Below are 13840 nucleotides of genomic sequence, written 5' to 3' on the forward strand. Positions count from 1 at the left end.
TACTAAACAAAGTCTATACTGCACATCAAGACACACTAAACAAAATGTATACTGCACATTAACACACTAAACAAAGTGTATACTGCACATTAACATACTAAACAACGTCTATACTGAACATTAACACACTAAACAAAGTGTATACTGCTCATTAACACACACTAAACAAAGTGTATACTGCACATTAACACACTAAAAAAAGTGTATACTGTACATTACCACACACTAAACAAAGTGTATACTGCACATTAACACACACTAAACAAAGTGTATACTGCATATTAACACACACTAAACAAAGTGTATACTGCGCATTAACACACACTAAACAAAGTGAATACTGCACATCAACACACTAAACAAAGTGTAAACTGCACATTAACACACTAAACAAAGTGTATACTGCACATTAACACACACAAAACAAAGTGTATAGTGCACATTAACACACACTGAACAAAGTGTAAACTGGACATTAACACACACTAAACAAAGTGTATACTGCACATTAACACACTAAATAAAGTGTATACTGCGCATTAACACACTAAACAAAGTCTACACTGCACATTAACACACATTAAACAAAGTGTATACTGCACATTAACACACACTAAACAAAGTCTATACTGCACATTAACACACACTAAACAAAGTGTACACTGCACATTAACATACTAAACAACGTCTATACTGAACATTAACACACTAAACAAAGTGTATACTGCACATTAACACACACTAAACAAAGTGTATACTGTACATTAACACACACTAAACAAAGTGTATACTGCACATTAACACACACTAAACAAAGTGTATACTGCGCATTAACACACTAAACAAAGTGTATACTGCACATTATAATACACGAAACAAAGTGTATACTGCACATTAACACACATTAAACAAAGTGTATACTGCACATTAACACACTAAACAAAGTGTATACTGCACATCTATGCACACAAATTAAGTGTATTCTGCATATTAACACACACTAAACAAAGTGTATACTGCGCATTAACACACGAAACAAAGTGTATACTGCACATTAACACACTAAACAAAGTGTATACTGCACATTAACACACACTGAACAAAGTGTATACTGCACAGCTATGCACACAAATTAAGTGTATACTGCATATTAACACACACTAAACAAAGTGAATACCGCACATTAACACACTAAACAAAGCGTATACTGCACATTAACACATACTAAAAAAAAGTGTATACTGCACATCAAGACACACTAAACAAAGTGTATACTGCACATTAACACACTAAACAAAGTGTATACTGCACATTAACATACTAAACAAAGTCTATACTGCACATCAAGACACACTAAACAAAATGTATACTGCACATTAACACACTAAACAAAGTGTATACTGCACATTAACATACTAAACAACGTCTATACTGAACATTAACACACTAAACAAAGTGTATACTGCACATTAACACACACTAAACAAAGTGTATACTGCACATTAACACACTAAACAAAGTGTATACTGTACATTAACACACACTAAACAAAGTGTATACTGCACATTAACACACACTAAACAAAGTGTATACTGCATATTAACACACACTAAACAAAGTGTATACTGCGCATTAACACACACTAAACAAAGTGAATACTGCACATTAACACACTAAACAAAGTGTAAACTGCACATCAAGACACACTAAACAAAGTGTATACTGCACATTAACACACACTAAACAAAGTGTATACTGCACATTAACACACACAAAACAAAGTGTATAGTGCACATTAACACACACTGAACAAAGTGTAAACTGGACATTAACACACACTAAACAAAGTGTATACTGCACATTAACACACACAAAACAAAGTGTAAAGTGCACATTAACACACACTGAACAAAGTGTAAACTGGACATTAACACACACTAAACAAAGTGTATACTGCACATTAACACACTAAACAAAGTGTATACTGCGCATTAACACACTAAACAAAGTCTACACTGCACATTAACACACATTAAACAAAGTGTATACTGCACATTAACACACACTAAACAAAGTGTATACTGCTCATTAACACACACTGAACAAAGTGTATACTGCACATCTATACACACAAATTAAGTTTATACTGCATATTAACACACACTAAACAAAGTGTATACCGCACATTAACACACACTAAACAAAGTGTATACTGCACATTAACACACACTAAACAAAGTGTATACTGCACATTAACACACTAAACAAAGTGTATACTGTGCATTAACACACTAAACAAAGTGTATACTGCACATTAACACACACTGAACAAAGTGTATACTGCACATCTATGCACACAAATTAAGTGTATGCTGCATATTAACACACACTGAACAAAGTGTATATCGCACATTAACACACTAAACAAAGTGTATACTGCACATTAACACACACTTAACAAAGTGTATACCGCACATTAACACACTAAACAAAGTGTATGCTGCATATTAACACACACTGAACAAAGTGTATATCGCACATTAACACACTAAACAAAGTGTATACTGCACATTAATACACACTTAACAAAGTGTATACTGCACATTAACACACACTGAACAAAGTGTATACTGCACATCTATGCACACAAATTAAGTGTATGCTGCATATTAACACACACTAAACAAAGTGTATACCGCACATTAACACACTAAACAAAGTGTATACTGCACATCAACACACTAAACAAAGTGTATACTGCACATTAACACACTAAATAAAGTGTATACTGCACATCAACACACTAAACAAAGTGTATTCTGCATATTAACATACACGAAACAAAGTGTATACTGCACATTAACACACTAAACAAAGTGTATACTGCACATTGAAGGAAAAGCAGTCATTAATGTGTTCTTAAAATTGATGAAGGAACAGAAACGATATTCATCACAATGGGTTTATTAATATTTACCTTCAGGCAGTGTACAGGAAATACGGCGAGATCTCGGGCTCAAACATCAGATAGTCTGGGAGAATCAGGCGTCAGAGTGCAAGAGCCCCGAGTTCCCCAAAACATTGGTTTTTAAAGCATTTTCTTTCACCCCTCCTTTCATATATGATGTGGATGATGTCAGAGTTGTTTTTACCGAAGCTGAACACATCTCTATTGTTCTGTCCCGGGAAGATTTGTGATCTTATAATGGTACCAGGCTTTACCTCTTCCCGGCTTTAAACTAGCGACTTCTTGATTTACGACCTTCTCCAGCTGGTTTTCTTCTAACAGTCCCTAACTCCCCATTTCCAGCATGGCGTTATCTGCCTGTGAACCAAGGTCAGTTGTCTGCTTATTCCTAAGACTCAATAGTTCAATTATTCTGCCTCACACACCAAATGGTTCTTACATATATATAACAGTTCTAAACAGAAGAGATACAAACAGATTATACTGCTATACAAACTAATGTGTTGATCACTCATAACACTGGTTTCTTCCTTTAGCATTAACACACTAAACAAAGTGTATACTGCACATTAACACACACTAAACAAAGTGTATACTGCACATTAACACACACTGAAAAAAGTGTATACTGCACATCAGTGACGTGCGGTGAGGTTCATGGCTGGTGAGGCACTGACTTCATCACAGTCAGATTTACAAACATATGAACCCTAAAGAGGATCTTATTCACCATTTGATTGGCAGCAGTTAACGGGTTCTGTTTAAAAGCTCATACCAGCATTCTTTACACATACAACCTGGAGCACACAAAAAAGCACATTTAATAAAACAAAACGTTATTATGGTCTTACCTTTACTTATAAATGAAGTCGAGAGGAAAAAATAAACGATCGCTGCCGCTGCACTTGACTTGCTAACTGTAGCTTGTTGTCACTTATTCTGCAGCCGAGGAGTCGCAAGAAGGATCCCTGGGATCACTAGCGCCCTCTACCATGAGGCAGGAGAACTGTGTGCCTCACCCAGTGCGTCTTCGGAGCCGTTTTATGATTGCTCAGCACAAGAAACACGTTACACACATACAGTTGTTGACAAAATACACTGTACATTGTATACCTCAGTTAACTAAACTATGGAAATTTATAATATAATTCATATAGCAAAAGTGTTTGAACATTTTAACAGCGACATACAGAGAGATAGCAATCCGGTCTCACTGCACAGTAGGCCAGCAGTTAGCCGAGCCATTGGTAATCCATGGTGAGGCTCAGCTGGCTGCTACCTCACCGCAAGTCTCTTCTCAGTATTTGAACGGTAAATGTGAAAATTCAGCGATTTTGAATGAAAATAATCTAAAACTGGTGAAGTTAAATGGAAAATAACTTTATAGTATAATCACTGGATACATACGTATAACAATTAAAAAAAATTTTCTTTTTACATTTTTTTTCTTTCCATGATGGCAGGTGAGGCACTGCCTCCCCTGACTGCACGTCACTGCTGCACATCTATGCACACAAATTAAGTGTATACTGCATATTAACACACTAAACAAAGTGTATACTGCACATTAACACACACTAAACAAAGTCTATACTGCACATTAACATACTAAACAAAGTGTATACTGCACATTAACACACACTAAACAAAGTCTATACTGCACATTAACACACTAAACAAAGTGTATACTGCACATTAACATACTAAACAAAGTGTATACTGCGCATTAACATACACGAAACAAAGTGTATACTGCACATTAACATACTAAACAAAGTGTATACTGCACATTAACACACACTAAACAAAGTGTATACTGCACATTAACATACACGAAACAAAGTGTATACTGCACATTAACATACACTAAACAAAGTGTATACTGCACATTAAGACACACTGAACAAAGTGTATACCGCACATTACCACTACCGGTTCAAGATGGCGGCGCTATTGACGTGTCCCTGCCCAGTATGAGGCGTCTACTCCTTAGTATGTCTATGTTTAAGATACTGCCAGATTTACGTCTTTTATTCTACCAGCTTTTCGGATTAAATTCAACCAACTTTACAGCTATTATTCTTCCAGCTTCAAGGCATGATTCTACCAGCTTCATGTCAATGAATGTTCTAGATAGTTTATGATTCTATTTGGTATACGTCTATGATTAGACGTGCCTTACGTTAACGTAAGCGTCTTTACGGCAGCCACCCTGCAGCATGCCGGTGTGTTGGCACGGCTGTGTCCGCTCTGTCTGCACCTCTCTGCGGCTCTCCAGGACGAAACTGTCCGTGGTTCCGTTCTGGCCTCTCGGTGGAGCTGTGCAGCCCGCCTCCAAGCTTCGGTCAGCGGGGAACTTTGGAGATATCGGCCCGGGACCGGGTCCAGGGAGGGACGTCCGGAGGCGCAGAGCGAGCAGCATGTGTTCCTCCGAGCTGAACGGCAGGATGGTGTGGGTGGACCTGGAGGCGAGTCCGGCTGACATTTCTCTGTTTGGAGGTTCTCTTCGTGTGGAGGTTCTCTCTGTGTGGAGGTTCTGTCCCTCTGGAGGTTCTCTCTGTGTGGAGGTTCTCTCTGTGTGGAGGTTCTGTCCCTCTGGAGGTTCTCTCTGTGTGGAGGTTCTGTCCCTCTGGAGGTTCTCTCTGTGTGGAGGTTCTCTCTGTGTGGAGGTTCTCTCTGTGTGGAGGTTCTGTCCCTCTGGAGGTTCTCTCTGTGTGGAGGTTCTCTCTGTGTGGAGGTTCTCTCTGTGTGGAGGTTCGGTCTGTCTCGTTTTTCTCTCGGTGTGGAGGTTCTCTCTGTGTGGAGGTTCTCTCCGTGTGGAGGTTCTCTTTAGCTCCGTTTCCACAGTGCCCCTTGGTACCGGTGCCGGTCAGGTGGGGGTTGACTATCCGTAACCAGACCCGTATCAGTGCCGCGTTTCCATTACACGGGGAACGGTTTGAAATGTAGGCGGGGTTATGAAAGGTGGTGTAATCATGCAGGATGTGACGCCATAACGGGACATTTTCAAAAAAGTTTCCTGATTGCTGCAGAAGAAGTGATTGGAAATGGCTGCTTGCTGGGAGAACAGGTCGTCACGGACCAATGAGCAGACGGCAGTGTTGAAGCTCCTCCCACTCATATCCGGCACATTGTCCCTGGTACCCCAAGTGGAGGGGTAGCGAGAAATGGTTACCAATGGTACCGGTTGGGAACGGTTCTGAGTCAGTGGAAACGCACAACAACCGGTTCTGACCTGACCCGTACCGGCACCAAGGGGCACTGTGGAAATGGGGCTTTAGTGTGGAGGTTCTCTTTGTGTGGAGGTTCTTTCCGAGTGGAGGTTCTCTCCGTGTGGAGGTTCTCTCGGTCTAGAAGTATTTATGTCTCAAATAAATACCTCTAATACTTTAGCAGAGTAGATGAGGCTTCTTAGTCACCATGTTTATCTTCATCATATGTTGTAGCTAGCGCCGCGGTTAGCTCGCTGGACTAGGTCTTTCCTTACCTTGTTAGCGGTGGAGGTATTCTTCATGGAAGAACTTCTACTCCTGTTCAAGTGTATTTGTTCGTGTATTCGCCACTGCGATGGCCTCCGCATCAGCCAATGAAAAAGCTGGAGAGTTCAGGAGCGTTGGTGAAAAGATTGGGTCCATTATAATGAGACACAAACAGGAAGTGACCTGCTCCAGGAGACGCTACTTCCTGTTGTCATGAAAAAGGTCTATAGAGGTGGAAATTTGAAATGTTTTTTTTATCCGATTAATCGATTAATCGAAAAAAATAATCGACCGATTAATTCATTATTAAAATAGTCGTCAGTCGCAGTCCGAACATGCACACAACAAAATACACACATCATACTAAATGTAGTGTATTGTTGTTTTGTTAATGTCATTTTGTTGTGTCGACAGGTGCTGTGTGATATAACTTCCTGTGTCAGGGAAGTTATATCCTCCCCCACTCTGCTCACCCCACATGACCCCGTCCCCCGTTGTGCTCACCCCACATGACCCTCTCCCCCGCTCTGCTCACCCCACATGACCCTCTCCCCTGCTCTGCTCACCCCACATGACCCTCTCCCCTAACTTTGTTCACCCCACATGACCCTCTCCCCCGCTCTGCTAACCCCACATGACCCTCTCCCCCGCTCTGCTCACCCCACATGACCCTTTCCCCTGCTCTGCTCACCCCACATGATCTCCTCACCCTCCCCCACTCTGCTCACCCCACATGATCCTGTCTCCCACTCTGCTCACCCCACATGACCCCCTCCCCCACTCTGCTCACCCCACATGTTCCCTCCCCCACTCTGCTCACCCCACATGACCCTCTCAACCACTCTGCTCACCCCGCATGTTCCCCTCCCCCTCCCCCACTCTGCTCACCCCACATGACCCTCTCAACCACTCTGCTCACCCCGCATGTTCCCCTCCCCCTCCCCCACTCTGCTCACCCCACATGACCCTCTCAACCACTCTGCTCACCCCGCATGTTCCCCTCCCCCTCCCCCACTCTGCTCACCCCGCATGTTCCCCTCCCCCTCCCCCACTCTGCTCACCCCGCATGTTCCCCTCCCCCTCCCCCACTCTACTCACCCCGCATGTTCCCCTCCCCCGCTCTGCTCACCCCACATGTTCCCCTCCCCCTCCCCCGCTCTGCTCACCCCACATGTTCCCCTCCCCCTCCCCCGCTCTGCTCACCCCGCATGTTCCCCTCCCCCACTCTGCTCACCCCACATCTTCCCGTCCCCCGCTCTGCTCACCCCACATGTTCCCCTCCCCCTCCCCCGCTCTGCTTGCCCCACATGGCCCTAGAGGAGCTGCCTCACAGGAGCTCTACAAATGTCACATGACACACCAGAGGTGTGACATCACTGCAGTTCAATATTACATCTACTTGTTAATGAGCCCTGATTCGTCACTCCATCCCTCCGTTCCTCTATCCCACCATCACTCAATCAATGCATTCCCTATCATCCATCCCTCCATTCACCCCCTCTGTGTTCTCTTCTTTTCTAGATGACCGGTCTGGACATTGACAAGGACCAGATCATTGAAATGGCCTGTATCATCACAGACGCTAAGCTGAATGTAGTGGCTGAGGTAATGGATGAATGAATGTAGTGGCTGAGGTAATGGATGATTGAATGTAGTGGCTGAGGTAATGAATGTAGTGGCTGAGGTAATGGATGAATGAATGTAGTGGCTGAGGTAATGGATGATTGAATGTAGTGGCTGAGGTAATGAATGTAGTGGCTGAGGTAATGGATGAATGAATGTAGTGGCTGAGGTAATGGATGATTGAATGTAGTGGCTGAGGTAATGGATGAATGAATGTAGTGGCTGAGGTAATGGATAAATGATTGTAGTGGCTGAGGTAATGAATGTAGTGGCTGAGGTAAAGGATGAATGAATGTAGTGGCTGAGGTAATGAATGTTGTGGCTGAGGTAATGAATGTAGTGCCTGAGGTAATGAGTGAATGAATGTAGTGGCTGAGGTAATGAATGAAGGAATGTAGTGGCTGAGGTAATGGATGAATAAATGTAATGGATGAATGAATGTAATGGATGAATGAATGTAGTGGCTGAGGTAATGAATCTAGTGGCTGAGGTAATGAATGTTGTGGCTGAGGTAATGGATGAATGAATGTAGTGGCTGAGGTAATGAATGTAGTGGCTGAGGTAATGAGTGAATAAATGTAGTGGCTGAGGTAATGGATGAATGAATGTAGTGGCTGAGGTAATGAATGTTGTGGCTGAGGTAATGAGTGAATGAATGTAGTGGCTGAGGTAATGAATGTAGTGCCTGAGGTAATGAGTGAATGAATGTTGTGGCTGAGGTAATGAGTGAATGAATGTAGTGGCTGAGGTAATGAATGTAGTGGCTGAGGTAATGAGTGAATGAATGTAGTGGCTGAGGTAATGAATGTAGTGCCTGAGGTAATGAATATATGAATGTAATGCCTGAGGTAATGAATGTAGTGCCTGAGGTAATGAGTGAATGAATGTAGTGGCTGAGGTAATGAATGTAGTGCCTGAGGTAATGAGTGAATGAATGTAGTGGCTGAGGTAATGAATGAAGGAATGTAGTGGCTGAGGTAATGAGTGAATGAATGTAGTGCCTGAGGTAATGAATGTAGTGCCTGAGGTAATGAATGTAGTGGCTGAGGTAATGAATGAATGAATGTAGTGCCCGAGGTCATGAATGTTGTGCCCGAGGTAATGAGTGAATGAATGTAGTGCCTGAGGTAATGAATGTAGTGGCTGAGGTAATGAATGTAGTGCCTTAGGTAATGAATGTAGTGGCTGAGGTAATGAATGTAGTGCCCGAGGTAATGAATGTTGTGCCCGAGGTAATGAGTGAATGAATGTAGTGGCTGAGGTAATGAGTGAATGAATGTAGTGGCTGAGGTAATGAATGTAGTGCCTGAGGTAATGAATATATGAATGTAATGCCTGAGGTAATGAATGTAGTGCCTGAGGTAATGAGTGAATGAATGTAGTGGCTGAGGTAATGAATGTAGTGCCTGAGGTAATGAGTGAATGAATGTAGTGGCTGAGGTAATGAATGTAGTGCCTGAGGTAATGAGTGAATGAATGTAGTGGCTGAGGTAATGAATGAAGGAATGTAGTGGCTGAGGTAATGAGTGAATGAATGTAGTGCCTGAGGTAATGAATGTAGTGCCTGAGGTAATGAATGTAGTGGCTGAGGTAATGAATGAATGAATGTAGTGCCTGAGGTCATGAATGTTGTGCCCGAGGTAATGAGGTAATGAATGTAGTGGCTGAGGTAATGAATGTAGTGGCTGAGGTAATGAATGTAGTGCCTGAGGTAATGAATGTAGTGGCTGAGGTAATGAATGTAGTGCCCGAGGTAATGAATGTTGTGCCCGAGGTAATGAGTGAATGAATGTAGTGGCTGAGGTAATGAGTGAATGAATGTAGTGCCTGAGGTAATGAATGTAGTCACTGAGGTAATGAATGTAGTGGCTGAGGTAATGAATGTAGTCACTGAGGTAATGAATGTAGTGGCTGAGGTAATGAGTGAATGAATGTGCTCGTCACCAGGGACCCAACCTAGTCATCAAGCAGCCGGACCAGCTGCTGGACGGGATGTCGGACTGGTGTAAAGAGCATCACGGACAGGTGTGTATGTGGCTGACTGGTTCGTTGATTGATTGGTTGGTTGATTGGTTGATTGATTGATTGATTGGGTTCCAGTCAGGACTGGTCCAGGCTGTGAGGGACAGTCTTATCACGCTGGACCAAGCGGAGTACGAGTTCCTGTCCTTCGTCAGACAGCACACTGCTCCTGGACAGTGTCCGCTGGCCGGTGAGCTTCTGCATTCAACACATTTCTACCAGCATCAATTTCTTTCTTGTTTATTTTCTTTAATTTGGCACCACTTAACAACAAATACAACTTTTATATTAAATACAAACATTAGAAGTGAATGAATAAAATGAATAGAGCAAAAGCAGAACATGGGGTGTTTCACACTAAATAGAAAATCAAAGGAGGGTTGCACATCGCACACTTACACATCAAGCAAGTAGAACAAAAGAGCAATCACAATTAGAAGTGTTGCAACAACAAAGAAAGTTAAGCAGTGATGGTGGTGTTCACCAGAGCCCCGGCCAACAGGCTGCCAGTGGGGAATCCAAAATGGCCGACTATATGGCTGCTTTCTAGCGATTGCCGCCATATTGTTCTGCCATTTTTGTTCTGAATCACCACCACAGCGCCACCCTCGGTGGGAGGCGGTAGTACATGAGATATGGCCACTTCCTGCAAGTTGCCGGCATTTTGTTCCAAAGCACAATCACAGCGCCACTGTCGGTGGGAGGCGGTAGTACATGATCCGCAGTGCGACCTTGCTTCTCCAGAATTGAAACCCCGCCAGTGCGGTATGGTGGCTGGCGGGCGCTGACATACTTGTTAGCAGTCGCTGCCATAATGGCACACGGTCAGCGCCATACTACTCTCAAAATTGAAACCCCGCCAGTGCGTTATCAAATAATGGCGGCGTCTGGGCGCCGTCATACTTGTTTGTGGTTTCCGACTTGCTTGTTTACGGTCACCGCCATACTTGTATGTGGTCGCCGCCATATTTAAAAGACAGAATGACGTCAGTGGCTAAAGTTACGTCATGGCTTATGTTCAGTTCTGGGAAGCAGAAGTACACTGGAAGGTACATCCAAGTAGATTTTATCTGAATAAAGCTCAGAGAGTATTTCTAAGGTCCAGAGCCAAGTGGATTGAGGAAGAACAAACCATCATATTCCACATTTAATTTATAAAAACAGCCTAGAAAGAAAAGATTCACTCTCATGATGAAGAGGGAAGAATACTTAGAACCAAAAAGTATAGTGAAGGAGATCCTGAATTTCTTTAGATACTGTATGATTCTTCTTATTCTAAACAAAATGCTGAATTACTTTAAATCATTTATTACTGTAAATGATGAAACCTTTATGTGAGGAGGATTTAAATTGAAGAATCATGATGAAAACAGCCTCTGACTGATCTCCAGGCTCAGATAGAATCACTACAAACTTTCTGAAAAGAAATGAAAACGTTGCTTTTTGAGGCAATAATGTTTTAATGGAAATGAATTATTGTTAAAGAAACAAGGTAGAATTAGTTCAGGATGTCTATTTGTCATATTTCCTTACCTTCAGGACAAAATAAGAAAAGTGTCTCATCTGACTCCTCTCTGCTCGATTCTAAATTCTGCTTTACATTTACATTTCACTTCACTGACCCTGCGTCATTTTATATCCCAAAATATCAGTGAGCCATGTAACAGAAGTTTATTCCGTTTTACACCTGCTGCCTACATGATTGACTAAGTTGTCTAACTCTGCTGCAGCTGTAACCACAGTGAAGCTCAGGGTCAGAGGTCAGAGGTCAGCTGTAACCACAGTGAGGGTCAGAGGTCAGAGGTCAGCTGTAACCACAGTGAGGCTCAGGGTCAGAGGTCAGTCAGCTGTAACCACAGTGAAGCTCAGGGTCAGAGGTCAGCTGTAACCACAGTGAGGCTCTGGGTCAGAGGTCAGAGGTCAGCTGTAACCACAGTGAGGCTCAGGGTCAGAGGTCAGCTCTAAGCACAGTGAGGCTCAGGGTCAGAGGTCAGCTGTAACCACAGTGAAGCTCAGGGTCAGAGGTCAGCTGTAACCACAGTGAAGCTCAGGGTCAGAGGTCAGCTATAACCACAGTGAAGCTCAGGGTCAGAGGTCAGCTATAACCACAGTGAAGCTCAGGGTCAGAGGTCAGCTCTAACCACAGTGAAGCTCAGGATCAGAGGTCAGCTGTAACCACAGTGAAGCTCAGGGTCAGAGGTCAGAGGTCAGCTATAACCACAGTGAAGCTCAGGGTCAGAGGTCAGAGGTCAGCTGTAACCACAGTGAAGCTCAGGGTCAGAGGTCAGCTGTAACCACAGTGAAGCTCAGGGTCAGAGGTCAGAGGTCAGCTGTAACCACAGTGAAGCTCAGGGTCAGAGGTCAGAGGTCAGCTGTAACCACAGTGAAGCTCAGGGTCAGAGGTCAGAGGTCAGCTACTAAACTGATCTGCCTCCTTCATTCATCCAGTGACAATGTGGCTGCATGAAGCAAAACATAGGACCAGGATGGAGAATAACTGTAGTTTCTTCAGCAGGAAGGAGGAAATGTCCATGACAAACCTTCAACCAATACCTATGACAACTTTAAAAGAATCAAACCATCATAAATCATGTCATTGTTCTTTATTATATAAACAATCACAGGGTACTTTAATAGAGAAAACCCAACTAATCCACATGAGCGACGGTGGAAAGGAAGAAGTCCCTCTAACAGGAAGAGACCTGCAGAAAGCAGACTCAGAGGTGGAGGCTTCCTGCTGGCCGGGTGGGGGGAGAGGACAGAGGACAGAAGACAGAAGAGAGGACAGACAGATAGATAAGAGAGAGATCCACTCTGTGAAGACTGATCAGGACAGGAGGCTTCAATCCACCTTCAGCTCCACTGTCAGACATCCAGCAGGGAGGTTGAGAGACAGACTACAGGAGAGAAAGGTAAATGTTAGTGACATGTAATAGTGACATGTAATAGTGACATGTAATAGTGACATGTAACAGTGACATGTAACAGTGACATGTAATAGTGACATGTAACAGTGACATGTAACAGTGACATGTAACAGTGACATGTAACGGTGACATGTAATAGTGACGTGTAATAGTGACGTGTAATAGTGACATGTAATAGTGACATGTAATAGTGACGTGTAATAGTGACGTGTAATAGTGACGTGTAATAGTGACGTGTAATAGTGACATGTAATAGTGACATGTAATAGTGACGTGTAATAGTGACGTGTAATAGTGACATGTAATAGAGGTGAATAAAAAGGACAGAAGCTCAGTTTCGGTCCTCCAGCAGTCTGAACCTCTGGCAGCTTCACTAGAAAATGGTCTCAGGTGTCCTGAAGCAGCTCTCACTGGAAACTTTAATAGAAAAGTCTTCATCCTAACCTGAACATGAGAGGCTGTGTCAGACTCTTTAACTGAAACTGGATCTGGTTCCACATCAGAGGAACCTGAAAGCTGAAAGCTCTGCCTCCATTCTACTTTTAGAAAAGCTAGGAACCTCCAGTAAGCCAGCACTCTGAGAACCAAGAGTTCTTCTGGGGAGATCTGGGACCAGCAGGTCTTTAAGATCTTTAGATTTAGTTGAAGACTTTTTAAGCAGTGACTTGGACCCCCTGATAATAGGGAGGTACAATAGTTACTCTGGAAGTAAATACATGGATTAACTTCTCAGTGTCACTCTATCAATATATTCTGGATTTTAGAGACATTATGTAAATATAATGTACAGATTCCAATAGATAAGATAGTGATGAGCAACA

The 13840-nt window shown here is 42.9% G+C and overlaps 1 protein-coding gene across 2 annotated transcripts in view; it reads left to right on the plus strand.

The window, feature by feature from the left end:
- Positions 1-5004: 5004 nt before the first annotated feature.
- smfn (small fragment nuclease) overlaps positions 5005-13840 on the plus strand; it is a 38154-nt gene continuing 29318 nt past the window's right edge. The window contains exons 1-4 of one of the 2 annotated variants that reach the window (XM_080483469.1): positions 5005-5436; positions 7969-8052; positions 10018-10095; positions 10171-10282. In XM_080483469.1, coding sequence (XP_080339595.1) covers positions 5188-5436; positions 7969-8052; positions 10018-10095; positions 10171-10282 — 523 coding nt within the window. In that variant the 5' untranslated portion in view covers positions 5005-5187. The remainder of the gene's footprint in view (positions 5437-7968; positions 8053-10017; positions 10096-10170; positions 10283-13840) is intronic. The other variant, XM_080483470.1, reaches the window with a different exon arrangement.

The sequence above is a fragment of the Lipophrys pholis genome, assembly GCF_963383615.2.
Source record: "Lipophrys pholis genome assembly, chromosome: 16".
In the NCBI taxonomy this organism is placed as follows: domain Eukaryota; kingdom Metazoa; phylum Chordata; class Actinopteri; order Blenniiformes; family Blenniidae; genus Lipophrys; species Lipophrys pholis.